The sequence below is a fragment of the Amblyomma americanum genome, chromosome 6 (assembly GCF_052857255.1).
Source record: "Amblyomma americanum isolate KBUSLIRL-KWMA chromosome 6, ASM5285725v1, whole genome shotgun sequence".
In the NCBI taxonomy this organism is placed as follows: domain Eukaryota; kingdom Metazoa; phylum Arthropoda; class Arachnida; order Ixodida; family Ixodidae; genus Amblyomma; species Amblyomma americanum.
Window position 1 is genome coordinate 41600830 of NC_135502.1, and position 19471 is coordinate 41620300.

At 45.0% G+C, this 19471-nt stretch overlaps 1 protein-coding gene across 6 annotated transcripts in view; it reads right to left on the minus strand.

The window, feature by feature from the left end:
• Positions 1-19471, minus strand: part of LOC144136683 (uncharacterized) — a 208850-nt gene that overhangs the window by 84932 nt on the left and 104447 nt on the right. For all 6 annotated transcript variants that reach the window (XM_077669213.1, XM_077669210.1, XM_077669208.1 and 3 more), the window contains one exon: positions 859-928. In XM_077669213.1, the coding sequence (XP_077525339.1) occupies positions 859-928 (70 nt within the window). The remainder of the gene's footprint in view (positions 1-858; positions 929-19471) is intronic.

A 19471-nucleotide genomic window follows, 5' to 3' on the forward strand; every position in this document is an offset into this window, starting at 1 on the left:
AACACTAAACGGGACATTGCCTCCTATCATTTTATGCCAGTCTGCATGCACATTCCGACACGGAAGTTTAATGAGCTCAATACAGGGGAAAAAAAAGTATTTGCGCACTACTGCGCAGCGTGGGAATGGGAAGAGCACTGTGCTGATCGCACATAATAGTCCTTGCTGTAAATTTTAATTTTCGGCACCAAATTCGCTTTTTTCCGAAACTCCGCTGCAGCGAAAACGTTTGAAGCCAACTGTTCGAACCGGGGCTTCAGTGGGAAACGTAGAAAAAAAAAAACAGGAAAATATTTTCTTATTTTTTCATCCAAATCTTCTTTCAACTCTACACATATAAAAAGCTTTCATCTTTACAGATATACATTTATTAGCACGAAAACGAAAGAAAAAAATGGGGTGAAAATTGTAGGCTTGCATAATTCCGTCCCACGTCTGAACATGTTTCTAATGACGCCAACAATTTTTACCTCCAACATTATTTGGTGGCTGAGTTCTCTAAAAGCGACATACGCACCCACATATTTGAAAAGTTACTTTTTTTCAGATCCACTTCGAGCTCCTTATTAGCTGAAAACTAACGCCGCATCCGGACTTTGCGTCAAGCTATTGATTGTGCTGACTGTCGAAAAACCGTCTAGCACAGTATAGACGTGGTATCTACCAAGACGGGCCACTGAAACCAAATTTACAGTAATTGGGTGGTTAAACGCCGTGATAGTCCATTAAAAAAATTTTATTTTATATTTCTGAACTTAAGACAGGGGGTCTAGACGCCAACCGCGAAAAACATTCATTACGTACAAGAACAGTCCTAAGAAAGGGCCATGACGTCACATATGAAACTGCAAGACTCACCTCTCGAAGGCACTCGCTCGAGTCGTTGCCCCCCAAGTCTCCAAGGTAGGTGGCTGCAGCAGCTGTATTCCTGCAATGTTTGATGAAATGGTTACACATCCACATTTCTTCCGCGCTGCATGCTGAGTTTTTGGCTCACAATAAAGTTAGCACGGACATGCATACCGCGGCCAATCAATGAATAACATCACTAAAACGATTGCGAAAATTAGCAAGAGGTAGAACATATATAGCACGTTTTCTATTTATATAGAATGTCAAGAGACGTACGAGAAATTACCAGAACAAATTAAGCACTTTTTAAAACTGCATGTTTTGTACGACAGCGGAATGCCACCACGCTTTGCATGCTGTTCCCTTAGCTGCGTTTTTCTTTTCTTTTTTTGTTGCCTGATTTTCGTTCGTTCGGCATAGAGCAATTTGAACCCAAGTATTGTGTTTTTTTTTTTCGACGATATGTTTTCCAGCGTCGAGTACGCCAGTCTTACAAACGTTGAAAGGATGACATTTGGGTTACTGCAGTCCCGGGAAATCTCGTATTTAGCATTGCTATCGGCAGGTGGCACTAGGAGCGTCGCTGTGGGCTGCAATACCCCTTTAAAGTGCCCGCTTACTTCGGTTTTGCGTCGGCGCGTCCTTTCACCTGGAAATTCTGCACGGCGTCTCTGATTCCAAATTCCTTGCACGCGACGGGCAAACAGTATCAGTGAAAGCAAGCATTTCATGACACTTTTAAATTTAATAAAAATCGAGCTTCCTCACATCCCGGTCATGCTTCATGCGCAACGCAGCGCCATTAAATCGAAAGGCGCGCGTTTTGATACTGCTCCTTCACAACGCCTCGGACGTAAACTAACGTGTTTATGTGTTAATTTTGCGAAGAGGTATAAATCGATTACGGAGCTCCTCCACATTTGATTAAAACATGTGCCAATTCTCACGTAACGATTGGTTACAGAATTTTAAAAAGTGTGTGCCCTGTGTACCCAGCAAGTAATGGCCAACGGACATGTGGAAAAGTGATCATCTCTCTTTGCTCTCTCCCCTTTCTATCTCTCTCTCCCTTCTCCTTCCCGCGTGTAGGGTAGCATACCGGGCATCGCCTTGTTAAGCTCCCTGCTTTTCCATTCGTCTGTCTCTCTTAAAACAAATTCGTGCAAAAAAGTTTCAGCTTTTTGTATGTGTAGCCAGCTCTTGCCGAGTCTCTACGTCCAGTTGTCCCCTTTTCGTTTGCCCTCGTAATCAGAGCGTTCAAGTAACGAAGAAAAATAGTACCAAATAGGTCTTTTCTCGCACTACTGTCTGTATTAAACTTTACTGATTTCCGCTAATGAGGTTGGGATTTGAGCAGTTAGTAACTTGTGTGGAGCTGCTAGAGGCTTTGTCACAACTCGACGCATTATGTGCAAATAGAGTGGTAGTAATTTACCTTCGCAGAGTGAAAAATGTGTGTCACTGTTCGACTTCCCCTAGATCCGAGGTGGTGGTAAAAAGAAGTGGTCACCGGAGGCATAGCATGTGCATTTGCATGCACTGTCCTCTCCCATTTCCTGTCCTCTTCCCTTTCCGGCTGCTAGCCGGTGGGAGGTGAAAATCTGGAAATGCGACTCGCGTGGCGAGATGAGTTTGAGACTCCTGAACTTACGGATATCAAAAGCGGGGTTGAGCCTCTGTAGATAATGCTGTGGTACATACTTACAAAACATAAAAAACATCTTACTGAGAAGGGTAGGAGAGATGCAAGAAGGGAAGCTTAGATGGCGTGTGGCGAGAAAATAAAATTATAAATGGAGGTGTGCTATCAGAGGGGTGTTCGCCAGCAGACCAAATTCGTTTCGTGCATCAAGTTACGGAGAAAATCGCACAATATCACACGTCTTGATATATTGCTTTCGCAAATACGGAAAACCTTTTTATAGAAGGCGCATATATATAACTGAGCTAGAAGGTATCTGCGGGCACTGCAAGGCGTCAAAGTTCTGCACAATAAGTGAGGGGGTACCAGTCGCAAAGCGTGTCATGAAAGGTGTCATACTATCTCCTCTAATAGTTACCGCAAGCTTCCAAGGGGGATCCATAATGTTTTACGGGGCAGTGTTACTGGGCAGAGTTGCATGTTAGAGTTAATGTGGAACGCCCAAGTTACCAGTGGTTTACTGATTACATTGCCCTGCTATGTAACACAGCGATGGAATGACAGCGCAGTACTGCGCATCTAAGAGTCGAAGTATAAATATGGGGATAAATTAATATGAAGGAAAGAGTTATGGTCAACAGTCTGAGAATCAGTCACAATTTTACGATAGATGCTGAAATATTGGAAGCTGTAACAGAGCACATCTGTCTGTCTCGAGTAGTGACCGTGAGAAATAATAAAATAAAAATATGAGAAATTAAAAAATCAGGATAATAAGAAGCGGTTAGAGCGCAAGCGGGACACTTTTGAGGTTATGAACAGCGGCAAAGCCAACAATTCTGTACAAAAGCGTTTTTAGCGGGAAACCGTTTATAAACGCAATTTGTTCATATAATGTAGGATTTCGCTATAACAATCAATCCATCCGGAGATCAACCGACGGAAGGCTTGAATTTTTTCTTTATTAACGTCTTTGCTGTCGTCGGAAGCGTTCCCCATTAGTTTTCTATTGCAGCCTTAACCGTAAGATGCTATTGATGGAAGCAGTTTAAAATAAATATTTTGCTACATATCAGAAGAATGGACCATTACCTTCAATGTTTCCATAAAAGTTCTCACAATTTCCTAATCTTAAAAATTGTTGTCCGAGAATGTTGGACACGTGCCTATATATATCCAAATAAAATGTTAGTAGTTTTGTCCTCTCGCCAGCACGCGCCTATCCTGTAGAATACAGCACCGAGAACACCGCAGCGCGAACACCGTGAAACTGAGAACACCGCAGTGAGGTCCAGCAGAAGCGTAGACTACAGAAAGGACACGAGCTAATGCTGCACTCGAAAAGAAGTGGACCTGAGGAGGACATATGATGCGAAGGACGACAGATCGTGGTTTGTTTGGGTGACAGTAGATTCAAAGGTAAGAAAAATGTATCCAAGGGCCCAAGTGGAGATGCGAAACCGGGGGTTTTCTAGTTTAACCTGTTCTCGTATGGCACAGGACGCGGATGATTGCATATCACTGAGAGCGGCAGTCGTGTCCTGCAGCAGGCGTAAGTGGCTCACGGTGATGATGATGATGGTTACATTAAGCCCTGAACGGCCCCTCGGAGACCTTATCGAGACCTTTCCGTGAGTGTTTTTAGACTCATCGCACTTTGTTCCTGTGATTAGCGGGTCAGCCTGTTTGCGTAACAGGTAACGTGTAACATGGCATCATTCACCGGCGTCCTGTAGGAGAGGAGGGTGGACCTGGTTACAAGTTCATCGTGTGCGAGTCCTAAAGAAGATGTACTGATGGACGCAACGTTCTGCCTTGTGCGTGACCCAGCGTCTGGGACGCGTCACATGTGGTGCCCTGTTCGTACCCTAGTGGTTTCCAGCATACTACGAGACAGAGATAAAATGGAAAGCCTCAAAAGGTAAACAACAAAAAGAAGGAAGAATTGGAGGATGGTTCATGAACCCTTTAAAGCACCACGGTTACTAAATCTTTGTGGAGTATACAAAAGGTCATTGGGTGATGGAGATGGAAGTACGTTGAATAAAAAAAACGAGTACCCACTCGTCGTTTACTCTTAGCTCTAAAATGGCAACGTCATTTTTCCCAGATTCAATATGAGATCACCCGAGCAACCTCATACTACATTCGCTGAATTTTTTGTGATTACCCATCTTCATGCATCAGAAGTGAAAGGCACCCTTCTGTGAGGACGCACAAAAAATACCATAAAAACTGTACCTTTTGTTCAAAGAGGTCAGTTTGCTGCGCGGCCTAGGCTTGAAATCAGGGCATTCAGGCAAAAAGGATTTAGGCGGGGTTTGAAAGTACGCTAACAAAGACGAAGTGCGGCAGCAAATGGATTAATCACAAACTGAGGTGTAGAATCGCTATTGTTAAGCCGTGACACCGTATAGGTGCAGCGCTGTTCTGCCATTAACCATTAACTCTTCAATGAAGTGCTGCAGCGACCTCCAGGTTTTTATCAGCATGGCCACTTAAGTGCAGTCATTTGCTTCGTGTTCTTAATCGCATCATTCAACGTTTCAAAAATGAGTGTCCATGTAATGTGAGCCTTCGGACAAACTACCATGCGTCGGAATTTGCATTATTTCAACAAACACAGCGAAAGTTCCATGTCTCATAATTCATCGCACTTGTTGGAATACACCGTTACGAAAAAAGCGCGACGCAGGTAGAGCAGCCAACCTGAATAACTCTACCAAGTGAACAGCTCGTAACGCATCACTCCGAGTCACTTTTCTATGCATACTGCATTAAGGATCGACCATATTGAATTTCAAGAAATCGAAGCCCTGTTTCTACGTGTTCGTGCAATTAGTGGTGGCTGTGTTTGATGCATCCGCTTCAGTATAAGCCCTGGCCCTTCATTGTCTCCTAGTCATGCTTATAAAATACCGTGGACGAATTTCGCGGCCACTCCCTTAACAATAGAGCCGCCGTAGCAACAGTCTATTGTCTAAAAAGCAGCACCCGTCCGCTCTTTCTAATATATGCATATATATGTGCTATATAAACGAATATAAACGAGCCTCTCTTTTCATTCTGTTGTCTGCTCTCTCTGTGTGTGTGTGTGTGTGTGTGTGTGTGTGTGTGTGTGTGTGTGTGTGTGTGTGTGTGTGTGTGTGTGTGTGTGTGTGTGTGTGTGTGTGTGTGTGTGTGTGTGTGTGCGTGCGCGTGTGCGTGTGTGCGTGCGTGTGTGTGTGTGTGTGTGTGTGTGTGTGTGTGTGTGTGTGTGTGTGTGTGTGTGTGTGTGTGTGTGTGTGTGTGTGTGTGTGTGTGTGTGTGTGTGTGTGTGTGCGTGCGTGCGTGCGTGCGTGCGTGCGTGCGTGCGTGCTTGAATATACGCGGGGAGTTATTGGAGTCGGGCAGTGGCTGCAAGAGCGCCGCAATTCATGATGCTGGAAAGAGAGAACATCGCATGTGCGCAGCACAGAAATGTGTGCAATCTGTAATGTACCAAAACCTATCCTGTTAGGGCATTCATGCACATACACGCTTCCAGATCCTACGCTCAGACTGGACTATCCCTTATAAAAAGGTTCTACAGACAGTCTATAAACTTCTTATAGACTCTATTGCCGTCCTATAAATATTTTTGTGTACTCATAGTCTGTATACTGTCTGTAGACAAAAATCTACATAAAGTGCATGATCATAAATCTCTAGATTGTCTATAGACTGTCTATAGAATTTGTATTGCCTAAAGACCTCTATAGTTTGTCTATAGACAGTCTATCGACTTTATAGACAAAGTCAATGGACAGTCTATAGACTGCCTAGACAAAGAAATTTTGTAAGGGTAGTCAGTTTTCTTGCCGCAGCCAACTATGTTCTTTGCCTGCTTTCGCTCTCCGCCAAGCTTGGAGGAGAGGCTGGCGTGATTGCTTCGTGTTCGGGTCGTTAAAAGCCAACTCCGGAGGATCTTCGATCATTTGAGGGCTCAGTATCGCATTATATTTCTTGGAATACCCTTTCTTCGTTGCGACGGATAGTTTTTCAAGATAACCGAAAAAAAAAACAATTATAAAATGCAAATTACAGGAAACGGAAACAGAAGCTAGACTGCTACCAAAGTATGAAGTCACGATAGACCAACAAATGGCGTTACGGATGCAATCACAACACCTCGTATGCGCCCTGAACGGCTATAGTGGCCGTTGAGGGCGTATACCAGGACGCATAGAAGAGTGAACATTGAAGGACGTGCAGTTCGTGACGTGACACACACAAGGTTGCCTGGAAAAATCGCCCCGAAAGACGCGGCAAGGTAGGAGAATTCAAATCATTTTCCACTGAAACAAAATGCCGACTGGCTGCAAAATCGGGCACAAAGAATGCAAAGATCGTATCTTGAGAGTTTCAGTATAATGCACTGGTATTAAAAAGGCGTGAGGGGGGTTTGAAGAAGCTTGCAATGCTCAGAATTTAAAATGATATCGGAGCCATAACGTTCTTAATAAGGGAAAAAAAGATAAAAGAAAGAGATTACAAGTTTGCATTCCTGAAGTTTGTTTTTCTTACCTACGCCATTAGCATCTATGCTTCCTGAACAGCAACACTATAAATAAGAAAGTGTGAACAATCAATCCGGTGTAACATTTTGCGTAGTTAGGCTACCTACTGAAATGTAGTATTATGCCTGCTCAAGAATTTCCAAGTCTATTTACGGCAACTGCGAAGCCGAGCAACGAGTGCCCTGTCTGCCTGTCTGTTTCAAGGAGTGTGAGGGTAAAGTTTGTACCCGCGCTATTATGCATTCGAAGTGTTTTCGTGGGCTTGCTGTCTGTTGAGTGATCTGATGCCAGCTAACAAATCTCGCTAGATTAGTGCATTACCGAGCCAGAAGCACTCGCGCTTTCTTCGTCGCTGTTCTGCCGGAAGAAGAAAAGAAAAGAGAACATCCACTGAGATCGTGTTTCAACAAAGGCGAACAGTCAGTTGCAGAAAGGGAGGGGGCCCAATATCGCAAATCGCCGAACGTCAGACTTGCGGCGTTTATCCCTGAAGCCTGAGTCAACGTACTTATCGACGTCGGCACCCTCTCGCAACTGCACGCTGCAACACTAGCCAGCAAACGGCGTCCGCTCGACTTCCCACGCGATCGACTTAAGCCAGTGTTCTCTCAGGAACTGCGACCCCTAGACAGCAACTCGGTCCTTTCCGCTGATTACGCGTCTCGGCCAGGGAGCCTCCGAACTCACTTGCTCACGGGTTACGTCACGCAGATGTATGTGCCCGTCAGCACTGATAGACACTTCGCAGAAAGCAGAGACGAAAAGAGAAAAATTATATTTGGCGGCGAAGTTTCTCCTCTCACCAAGGAAAAAACGTGCGTGACATTCGGAGCCACAGCACCACCGAAGGCTGATTCCTTTTTGGATCTAGTCCCCCTCTCCTCCCCCCCCCTCTTTCCACGGCATTTCTCTCTCTGCCCTACTTCTACTACATATGTCGACAGAGTGTCCGGTTACCTGCCTCTAGGTTCGGCTAAAACTTACACATCTGATAAAGCAGGCAAAGATTGTAAGCATGTTCGCCTCCGGTACGTTACATTAGATTTATACCCCAAGTCTAATGGCTATGATATGTCTGCACTGCCATGAAAAGTTAGGCATTCGGCGGTATAAGAAATGATTAATGCACGTTTGCCCCTTAGCTCTCAAGGTCTACAAGGAGGTTAGAAAAGACGCCGTGATTACACTTGCACGGTCGCTCGATTTCCCGTACACTTGAAACAAGGCTGTTCTCGCGCGCGAAAGGAGGAGGCGGGGTGGGCACGGTCGCAGAGGGATCAGAATCAGTGATATCCCTTTTCATCCCTGCCCATGGGGAATAAAATTTCCGTTACAAATTTTGGATAACGAAAATAAAACGAGGTATAGCTTCAGTAGCCGACTTAAAATTTGCATTTTCAACTATCCACTCCGTCTCGTCATTTTTGCAGTATTGGATTGTGGGATGTGTAATAATTATTTCACTACAATCGAATTTAGACGAATGGCGAAAGGTGTTACAGAAAGGCGGGCCATGGTCACGACCAATGCCAAATTTGAGAGCAAACAAGTGGTTTAGTCACAGTGAAGTGGCTACAGTCACTACAGTGAAGTGGCTCCTTCTTTGTTGTTATCGTCATAGAAACCGTTTTAACAAAATTAATCGTCATGCCGAACTTCTTACACCATTCAGCAAGCTTACAAAAGTTTTCTCAACAAATTTTGTCGTCAAGCACTGTTCATAACACTCTACTTGAATAGCCATCGGCAAACATCACCACTCTCACATAGTCACCAAAGTTGTTAGCAAAATCATCAATATGAATTAAAAATAACAAAGGGCTGAGCACAGATCCATGTGGCACTCCACACAGCGCATCAATATTAACAGATGTAACGCCTGCAGATGCCACAAATTTAGTCCTATTATTTACATAAGCTTGTAACCAGCTAAACAAATCGCCAAGAATCGTCGCTTTTCTTAATCGCTCACTGAGCAAAGCGCGAATCAAGCGATGGAATAGATTTCATAGATCCAGAAATATTGCGTCAATTTGTTCGCTGTTATCAACGGCCGAAGTAAAGAAATGAATGACAGATAAAAGCTCCGGAACGGTTGAGGCCGTTTGTCGAAAGACATGCTGACAGGAGACGAAAAAGACTTGTTTCGAGGTGATGGGATATGTGGTAGGATATTACGTGTGGTAGCCATTTACAGAAAACGCGTATTAAAAAATGGGCCTATAATTAGCAGCACTTATTTCTTGATGTTAATATTAGAGTTACTCGAGCACTCAGCCACTCAGCTAGTCGTGAACTTTGATTACGTGATGAGTGGAAAATGGCAAAGAGGTAACACGACAGTATTTAAAAATATCGCTTAAGAAAGGCGTTCGGTGTGATTCCGGAGCCGATAAAGATTTTATTTTATTATTTAGCAAAAGCGAAACCATCCCGACTGATCACAAGGTCGGGTATTCAGGTAGCAGGTGGGTATTGGGCAAAGCTCGGAGCTTGTAAATATAGCGGTCCGTGGTCCAGCGAATAAGAGCTCAAAACTACTGCTGTATGCATTAGAAATCCTGAGGATATCTCTGATTATAAATTTTCAACTGTCCCACAATTCCTTTCGGTTCTGAGAAAAAGCATTAGAACGTTTGAGGAGATTTCTTTAAGAAATTCATTACGGCCTGCCCATAAGAGTTGCGGCGTGCGTCACTTAACTTAGTAAACGATTCAGCCTTAATAACAGCGAGTTCGGCAGTAACGTTTAATTGTGTTTTTAAGTTTCGTACAGTAGGGAGGAAGGAAGGGGGGGCTGTTTTCATGTAACTGCACATCAGGGAAGCAAAGTAGGCTTTCCTTTGTTGTAGTAGCAGCTTAACATCTCAGTTGTAGTTTTAGAGTCGTGAAGAGGACCGCAGGTGTATAAATAGCAGATTTTAGCGAAAAACCTTATTCCTCGAAGGTCCTTTAAGCAACTGGTGAAAAACAAAAACTAATTCATTCTCAGGAAAGTCTACCCACCTGTGTTGCATATGCAACAGTTTATGTGCTGAAACAAACAAATGACCATTCCTAGAGAGACCAGGTGTAAGTGTATACAGCAAGTTTACGTCCTCGCTAATCGAAGGAAGAAAAAAGTAAGGTCAATTGACTCCAGTCTTTCACTTCACATGTGCGTTGATGTGTTTAAATATGAGCACCGATTAAAATTGAGCAACTTTTCGAGTATACCGAACTTCACGTGTCAGTCCCCTTTGAGGAATGCCGCTCTAATGAGACGGCAGGCTGCCAGAACTAACAGCTTCTAAACGTGTACCATTGATTCGCCTCACCTGCGTTTGCGTACAGCATTAGTCTGTTCAACGAGTTCCGTAGGTAACCGATGGCTTTGGAAGATTGTGTTCCTTGTCTTTTTATCTTTCTCTCCCTTTAATTCCGCCGCGATTTCGAGAATATTCTGCATAAAGCACATCAGCTCATTTTAACCGAATTATAAATAAGAATTCCAGCGGACTCCCTCGTCGCTTCTTCGTTTTGGCTGACACGCGATATTGACGAGTTCCGTTGATCAATAACAGACTCTCGTTAAGCACCCTAGCTTTGCGAAGCGCAGTGTAGTTGGTTGAACTTGGAATTGCAGCGGCAGACGCGTCCGCCGGCAGCGAACGAGTTTTACGACTAGCGCGATTAATGTTGATGAATGAACTTCTCTGAGCAGCGCGGGCGTTCGCATTGGCGAGTAGCGGCTTCGCGCGCGCCAAGTTTCACGTTTTTCTATTAAGCGGCATGACAAAGACCATATCGTATATATTTTTTATCGCCTTACCACCGAGAAACACGCAATCAGTGCTAGGAATTCGCATTTGAGTTTGGAAACGCGTGCGAAAATCCGACAAAGACTAACTCACTGTGAAGTCAGCTGTTTCAGCGCCGTTGTGAGTATGTAATCCATTAGCCTCGCAGCAGGAGAGAAAACACAGCCAAATCTCCGTAAATTAGAATTAATAGTTTATCCAACATGCGCCCATACGATACTCGTCGTCATGCAGGGAGTCCTTTTAAACTAACGGAAGTATTGCCATGCCAGTAGCCGCTAGACTGACTGGCACCACGCCTGCCGAAAATAGAAATAAAAACGACGCAATTCATTTCGCATATAGCTGCACAGAAATTCCGCGCGAAGGATGCGGCCTGCCCATATATGCAGACGAGTGTATTGCATCCAAAGCAGATCGTAGCGCCGCTCGGGAAATCAATGACTCGGCCTACAGTTCTATCCGCTCGGATTATATATGCTGTGCAAAGAACAGTGCACACGTTTACAATATGATCTGCGTAGCCAACGTAAAGTCGTATAACTGCGGGGGACCAAATATCAGAGTTGATTTTGACCGAAATGCTTGAACTTTAGCGGGCTTCGTGATTCAGTGCTGCTTCCTGAATACGACGGTGATCAGCCTAGTGCTGCTAAAAAGCCATCGTCAGTGCCACGCTGCCAGCTTACTTGGTGCAACCAGTTCTACTTACCGTCGACACCACAACCCGGAGACTGCGTACTACGTCCGTAAAGAAAGCGACAACTTCCTAAGGTGGAGGTTCCATTTGGAAGCTACAACATCGAGATCTGTCTTGCTGGCAAGTCTAGCGATGCGGAGGAGAGGAACTGCCTGACCGCAAATATGAGCATACTTGTAATCAAAGCTTCACCGCTCTGTGACAGGCTTTGGAAAGTGTTATTCAGAGCACAGCCAAGAATATTGCCGCAGAACACTTCCTCGCGACAACCTTCAGACGTCGTACATGAGCTTAGCACATTCTGAAGTTCTGCTGCCTTGCATATCCCCAACGGCATCGTCAGTAAGCTTCCCCCACACGATGAACCAAAAGCAACGGGTTTCGCGCGCGTGTCATCATGGCCTCAGATAGTGGAGAAGTAAAGATACCTCTCTTGTCCATGAGACTCAAGTTTAGACTAAAGCTTACGTAACGTCCCCACACTAGCCTCTCAAAGGTTTATTCCCCTGTCTTGCTACTATCGTAAGGCGGCATTGGCTACTTCCTTGCGTTGCTCTTATTTACGCTCTACGAAAGCATAGGAGTTGCATTGGCCTTTGCGCTAAACAAGAAAGTAGGTCGGTCTGCAGTGGTAAAAGGAAAATAAAGCCGTCATCGGAAGATCGAAAATGTGATCGCAGCACCCGCGACTCAATCGAAACTTGTTATAACAGGATTATATATATATCCAAGAAAAACTGAACTATAGCTCACACGTATCCCACACAGCTCGGGACAAGAGCATGGAAATATGTTTACCGCAACACACGGCGGCAAAGATTCCGCGTAATGCTAGAATACATACCGAGTTATCTTTCTTTTACTCTTTTTGTTTATTTTAACGTCGAGCAAGCGCCTTCGTCTTGCACCGGAATACAGGTATCGAACCGCGAAAACCGTTCAAGATACACAGAAAGGGACGGGGCTGTCTGCAGCACCGAACACGAAAAGGTCGTCAGAGAACTCGTGTTTGATCTACACGGAATGGCTCAAGCGACACGTCTCGTAAGACGTGGATATATTGACGAAAAAAAAAAGTGCGGCAAAGCTAGAAAACACGAACAAACATCTCATCAGCCCATGGGGAAGGCTTCGTAACAGCGACGCCCTGAGTTGCAGGATTACACTGTCGAGTCTAGTCCTCTCGAAGCACGAAACCCTTATATATATATTTCCAAATTATATTTATTTTTCAAATTTCAGTTATATTTTTATACCTAATTATTAAAGCGAAGCTGTTTACCTCTACCGTCCAAGGAAATTTTCGTGTCGTCGGCGTCGTCAGCAAAAAACACCACGCTAAAATTTGAATGCTACTCCAAGTGGAAAAGTACCCAACAGCATAGAAATCGCATATCATACTGATCATGAAGCAGTCGTCATGTTAAATTTTTTTTAAAGAAAACAGAAAAATAAAACTTCATAAATAAAATAAAAATACGTGAAAATAACAATAAAAAGAAATTAAAGATATATAAATGGTAAATCTCCTTCGAAAACAGGCATACAGAATACAGCTGAGTACTCGTTTTCATTAAGAAAAAGCTCAAATCTAGAATCAAAATCGCATGATGGGTTATAATTAGGCGTGTGTGAACAATGGGACCACCGTTTCATCAATGAAACTCAACCAACCACCATTCATGGTTCATGCATTGATGTGATCTTAACAAAAAATATCTCCACATTTAGAACTGAAAATCTCAGTGTATATCATACTGATCATAAAGCAGCCGTGAATGTCGCTGTGAAGTAATGAAAGGTGATATAAGTAAATTTCACTTGTCTCTGGATTCACTCTTTGTAGAGCCACGTGTGTGAATTTCCAAGTGACGTCGCAATGGGTAAAATTGAGTTTCGTTCTACAGCTTCGCTGTCCAACCACATTCGCAACGTGGTATGGAGCCGTTTTCTTTTTTTTTTAAGTCTTATTTTCTAATAAATCCCGAATTCCGAGTGCTCGGTCTTGTTGCAAGACAAAATATGAATCCGAAATAAACTTTTCATCACAGTGTAGTGTTAAAAATTTATTAACTTTTTTCTTAGTTTCCGGGCACAAAACTCTTTCTAGGGATCGTTATTGGTGGTGTACAAAGAGACATTACGTTCCTAAGGAAACTACCCGAGTATCTTTGAAAAAAAAAAAAACAACAATTCTCGACAGCTAGTCGATTCTATTCATACTGCGTCCACAAACTCTTTCAAGAAATGTTCTGTGCAGGGGCCAACATAACAAAACATAACTAGCATCACTTAGGACACGGCACTCAGAGAAATAAAATAACAATTACGCGGAGAGAGTGAACAACATGACGAAAAGCTTGAGAACTGCGTACGAGGGAATGATTTTTAATACACGATATACCCGCTCAGCGACCGTGCCAGACAGCTTCATTTTTCAGCGCTCCTTTCACAACATACGGAGCCATCTCAGATTTCGAAACCGTTGCACTGCATCCTTACTCGAACTGCTCGAGAGGACGTGTACCTCAATCGCGTGGACAACATCACAAGATAATTTAATGCGCTGTGAAAGACGGTAACCGTACAAACAGAAAACCAGCGCCAACTTTGCTGGATACGTATCTTTTTTATTTAATTTTTATGCGCAAGCGTAAACAGAAACAATAAACGACAGTGCGCGCTGCTTGCATCGAATCATTATTCAGACTTGAAGAAACCGGGCAGCACGCTCGAAGTCTTCTTCTCTTGCGAAAGCAGTACGAATGCGATACGGCTTCTCTTTTTCATTCGAAGAGTCCGAGCCTTCAGCGTCAACACGAGCAACAATCGCTAACAGCGGTGTCATGTATGCAAAATCAGAGAAACAGGCGCTAGAAAGTAAAGAACGATCTCTCTCTACACTAGTAATTCCGTGCAGTACACAGCAAACTATGGCTACGGCAGCTCAAATAAAGATTATTGTTGACGACCGATTCCGTCCGGCTCTTCACTGCTGAAATATAACTCGTAGTGTTCAGCGTTACCAAGCAGGTACGAGTAACGGAAATGGACGACACGCACCCTCAGACCCAGGTGCATATTATAAACACTTCCGCAGACGCAGCAGTGAGCGGCTCCCGATCCATGGTTGCTCGGAGTGGAAGCGCCAAGAAGGCGGCAGAGACCAGCGAAGATACGAAAAGAACAAAAAGCAAGCAGAAGATGATGTCATGTCTACAACGTCTCTCTGATCTGACGTGCTGGAAAGGTGGAAATCCCTGTGACGTAACCGTGTGTACCAGTAGTTTGTGCGCGAGCAGAGAACGCGTCTACAGTTCTGCAATGCAGCGAGTCACTTGAAACGCGGATGCGTACTCTTGCAATCAATCTAGGCGTGTCTTCTTTAGTTTTTACCTCACGTATTACCGACCTCTGTTCGTACGTGTGTACATGCGTGCCAGCAGGCTTCCAATATATATAGTCATCTCAGAGTGGATCGAGCATATGTTACTGAACAGATGACAAAGTATTATCATTCATCTGTGTTTAAAGTGGTGAACAATTTGATTTATGTTTCACATAAGGCCCTCTCTAAAATAAATCATTGTCTTAAAAGTTTCGAAACACGTTTTAGACAGTGCTGTGCGTAAGAGCGCTGGAACGTTAAATTTCAACGAATATTTTAGCATTGGTGCACGGTATTGAGGACCCGCTGAGTAGAAATACAGAAAGAGAGACGTAAGGCTATTAGTTGAAAAGAAGCATTAGCCAGCAGACGTCACTGCCGACGTTCCGGTAAGCAGGATTATATAAAGAAAGGAAAACGTACGACACCAGATGATACGTGCTGTTTAAAATAGTAAAAATAAGTTCCGGACGCACGCTCAGACTGTGAAATATGAATCGCCGGTTGTTCGCTTAGCGAGGCGAACAATTTGTTAACAACCGAGCGCTTTCCAAGTTGAAGTTGTAGGTTAAGAAAGAACAGAAGGAATTTCAAAGAAATATCCCGCTTACGTGTGCATGAATCAACGCGTGCAGGCAGTTCAGAAGCAGCCGCCGCGAAAACTTTTGAGACGACACGTAACGCAACCGACGCAAATTAATTTCTCCGGCAGAAGAGTGTGCGAGTTCGTTTATACATGCATCAGTTCTTCCAGAATAAACGGCGGCAGCTGCTGTCTGTTTCATGCGTGTTTCGTGCTGCGCGAGACACTGACATGCTGGGAAGGCAATAAACCCCTCTCATGAATGTTCTGTTAGACGACGTCCGTCGCATCGTGTGCCGTGAGCACTCACCAAGTGGGTGGCAAAATGTGAAAAAAAGCATTCTTGAAGTTTTTGGAGGATACTGGCCTTATTGAACACTGGCACACATTCATACAAACAACTAACTCAGGTGAGCCAAATGCCACCTGTGCATGACACCGCCACCGGCACATATGGTGCATTGTCTTTTGTTTTTTAATGCAAGAATCAATTGAACTACTTTCCTAGTTTTTAGCTTCTGGCTCGTCGCAGTTTGCTGTTCGGGCGCGAAAAAAAAAGTGGTGCGGTTTTAACGTATAGCTAAACTGAGTAGCTAAACTAAAATGATTTTGCTTCGCTGGGTCGTCGGCACGTCTGGCGACGATATTAATTCGATAGTTGTGTTAGCTGATGAAAACGGCGTCCAGGGCACAGCGCGAGAGTGTGTTGCCATTTAACACGAGGCATGATCGCCTACGGCGATAGCATAAAATCTCTTTCATCACGAAGAACTTTCTACCGCACTGGTTTCCGCTGTTGATGCGGTGTCTATCATTGCGGCCCTTTTAGTTGCGTTGTCGTTCAAACTAGTGCAGTGCAGCCACTGGCTGAGTGCTTTGTATGTAACATGTATATAGCCGCTTTCTGTACATACACAATCTCGTGTAGTAAATATTATGTTGGAAAAAAATGCGCCGATACCATAGTGCTCTCGTGCGCTGGCCAGCGAAGCTGTTCTGTTCGCGCCGCCGCGACCTCGAAACCCGGACACGGCAATAATTATTTATTCATTTAGGCTCACAAGGTGAATTCAAGGTCAGGTTTCAGCGGTGAAAGGGCTTTTGCAGCTTTAGCCGAGAAGTACAGCTTTCGCTCTAAAAAACATTCGCTAAACTAGGATACAGTTCAGTTAAAACCATGCATGTGGTTAAAACATTCGGCAAGATCCGCTTCTGTGGCTGCTTAGTCGCTGCGCGATCAAGACCAGACAGACTTAGACGGAGCAAAAATGATTGAACTGCCACATCAACGTCAACTTACACAGTCGCAGCAACAGTGTGCCATCACTTCTCTCATTTTTTTGTCTCTTCGCTCGTTTGGCTCAGCTTGGCTTGGCTTGCCTTAGCTTGTAGCCAATCCGCTTGGAGTGGTGCCAGAACCTACGAATGGCTTCAGGTATGCCACGTCTCCATGGTGGACTTCCAATATCTGATCTCTCCGTAAAACAACCGCTGGTACTTAGGTCTACAGGCTGGCACTTAGGTCTATCTAAGTTTGCACACCGCATATACGGAGACGTAGACGAAAATTACGAAGAGAAAGAAGTAGTAATGAACAAAGCAGCAGACGAACAGCAAAAACAACAGCCACCAGAGTTAAGTGCGTATAGTACGTTTTCATTTGCGCTCGCTGTGCATATAACACCGTATAGTGTTATTAATTTTTCAATAAAATGGGGCTGGGGCGAAGGCGTGTTTTGGGAGAGGGGCCGCATAGGTATAAGAAGGATAAGGGCAGCTGTCTACGCCACCAATTAATGTAGATACACACAGCACCTCAGAGCATTGAATGAATTCTTGAAGCAACCTGGCGCAGCATTACGCCGACCACGAGAGCGTTCTTCTTGTTTGTTTCGTTCTTTGCGGGAGTTCCTGGATCAAAATAACGATGAGAAGGATGGTGGCTAGTGATAGACTAGGCATTTTCTTTCGCCTGTGCTCTTTTCTAGGTGAAAGAGAGAGCGAAACCCTTTATTGGGTGACAAATTAAGCGTCCAGAAAGTCTACGGCCCATCGCACCAGGGATTTTCGGTCCGCCAGTTGTACCGACCCATGAACATTGTGGCGCTGGCAGACAACGGACTAAGGGAGGACGACACACCCAGCGCGAGACACGCAGTGACACAGAAAATGTCAAACCAACTTGCCCAGCAGCACATACCGATCCTTTAATTCCTCTAAAATGAACTAATCACGCGCACAACCTGGACACATTTCTTATTGTGTAAATAGTTTGTACATATTACTTCTCCCCCTGTCCTCTATTCCTGTACCCTCACCTCTTTCATTTCATTTCTCCATTCTGCCTGCTGTCCTTTATTTCCGCTGCCCCAGCTCAGGTGCTTCAGTATCGATGGCAGATATGCCGGGGCTACCAAAATCTTTTCCTTCCTTTTTGCTATTATTTTTAATAAAACCACTACTACTACTACTACTACTACATACCGATCCCCGAGGGATGTGGGAAGTAGGGGGGGACAGCAAGGAGATGGGCCATTTTAAGAGGCAGGGTTATAGGTGGTTGTATGAGTATGGGCAGGTTGGACGGGAAAAAAGGGGGGGGGGGTTATAACACGCCAAAGAGAGGAGAGTGTTCAGGTGAATTTTTCGGGGGATGTGGGTGTGAGCAACAGATATATTCGGGTGAGAGGGAACAAGCGTCCGCAGTGATTCACGCAACTTAAAGCACTGTTGCGCGATTCCTTTCTTGTAGATGAGGCCTTCGTCACCGAAGGGTGTACTTGACCAGGGGTTCGAGGTGCCCGGTGTCGAGTATCGCGGGAGAGCTAGTGTACCAGCTCATTGCCTGTAGTCCCAACGTGGCCAGGTATCCTCTTAACGGTTACCATGGCGGGTCTAAGGGAGGAGAGGGCTTCAGGAAATTCATAGCGGAAGTCTTCAGGGAGAGTGCCATTGGCGAGCACAAACTGCTTCCATCGAGTCTGTCTGTGTATGTGGTGCAAAAGAGAGTGGAGGAAAGTTAGCTGAGTTAGATGATGGTACAAGGGATGGTTGGAAGCTCAAGAATGGTGGTGGAGGGAGGTGTTGTGCATAGTTCCGCAATACGGGTAGTGGGAAAACGGGTGTGGGATTCGTAGATGCACCCGCCGCGGTGGCTCAGTGGTTAGGGCGCTCGGCTACTGATCCGGAGTCCCCGGGTTCGATCCCGACCGCGGTGGCTACGTTTTTATGGAGGCAAAACGCTAAGGCGCCGGTGTGCTGTGCGATGTCAGTGCACGCTAAAGATCCCCAGGTGGTCGAAATTATTCCGGAGCCCTCCACTACGGCACCTCTTCCTTCCTTTCTTCTTTCACTCCCTCGTTGATCCCTTCCCTTACGATGCGGTTCAGGTGTCCAACGATATATGAGGCAGATACTGCGCCATTTCCTTTCATCGAAAACCAATTATTATTATTCGTAGATGCAATACGCGGCTGCTCTGATATTGTCGCTTGAGGACATGGTGGCGTCCACGAAAGCAGTGGTACGGGAGAAAGGAGAGGCAGGATGGCGTGAGGCGTGAGCCTGTCGGCAGCCCGCGGGCACAAAGTGGACATGTCTCTTGGGATGGGAGTGCGTCTTATCAAGAAACCAGTTGACCAGATGCGTGATGAAATTCCTCTTGCGTTCAATACCTGACCCGCCGCGGTGGCTCAGTGGTTAGGGCGCTCGACTACTGATCCGGAGTTCCCGGGTTCGAACCCGACCGCGGTGGCTGCGTTTTTATGGAGGAAAAACGCTAAGGAGCCCGTGTGCTGTGCGATGTTAGTGCACGTTAAAGATCCCCAGGTGGTCGAAATTATTCCGGAGCCCTCCACTACGGCACCTAATTCTTCCTTTCTTCTTTCACTCCCTCTCTTATCCCTTCCCTTACGGCGCGGTTCAGGTGTCCAACGATAAATGAGACAGATACTGCGCCATTTCCTTTC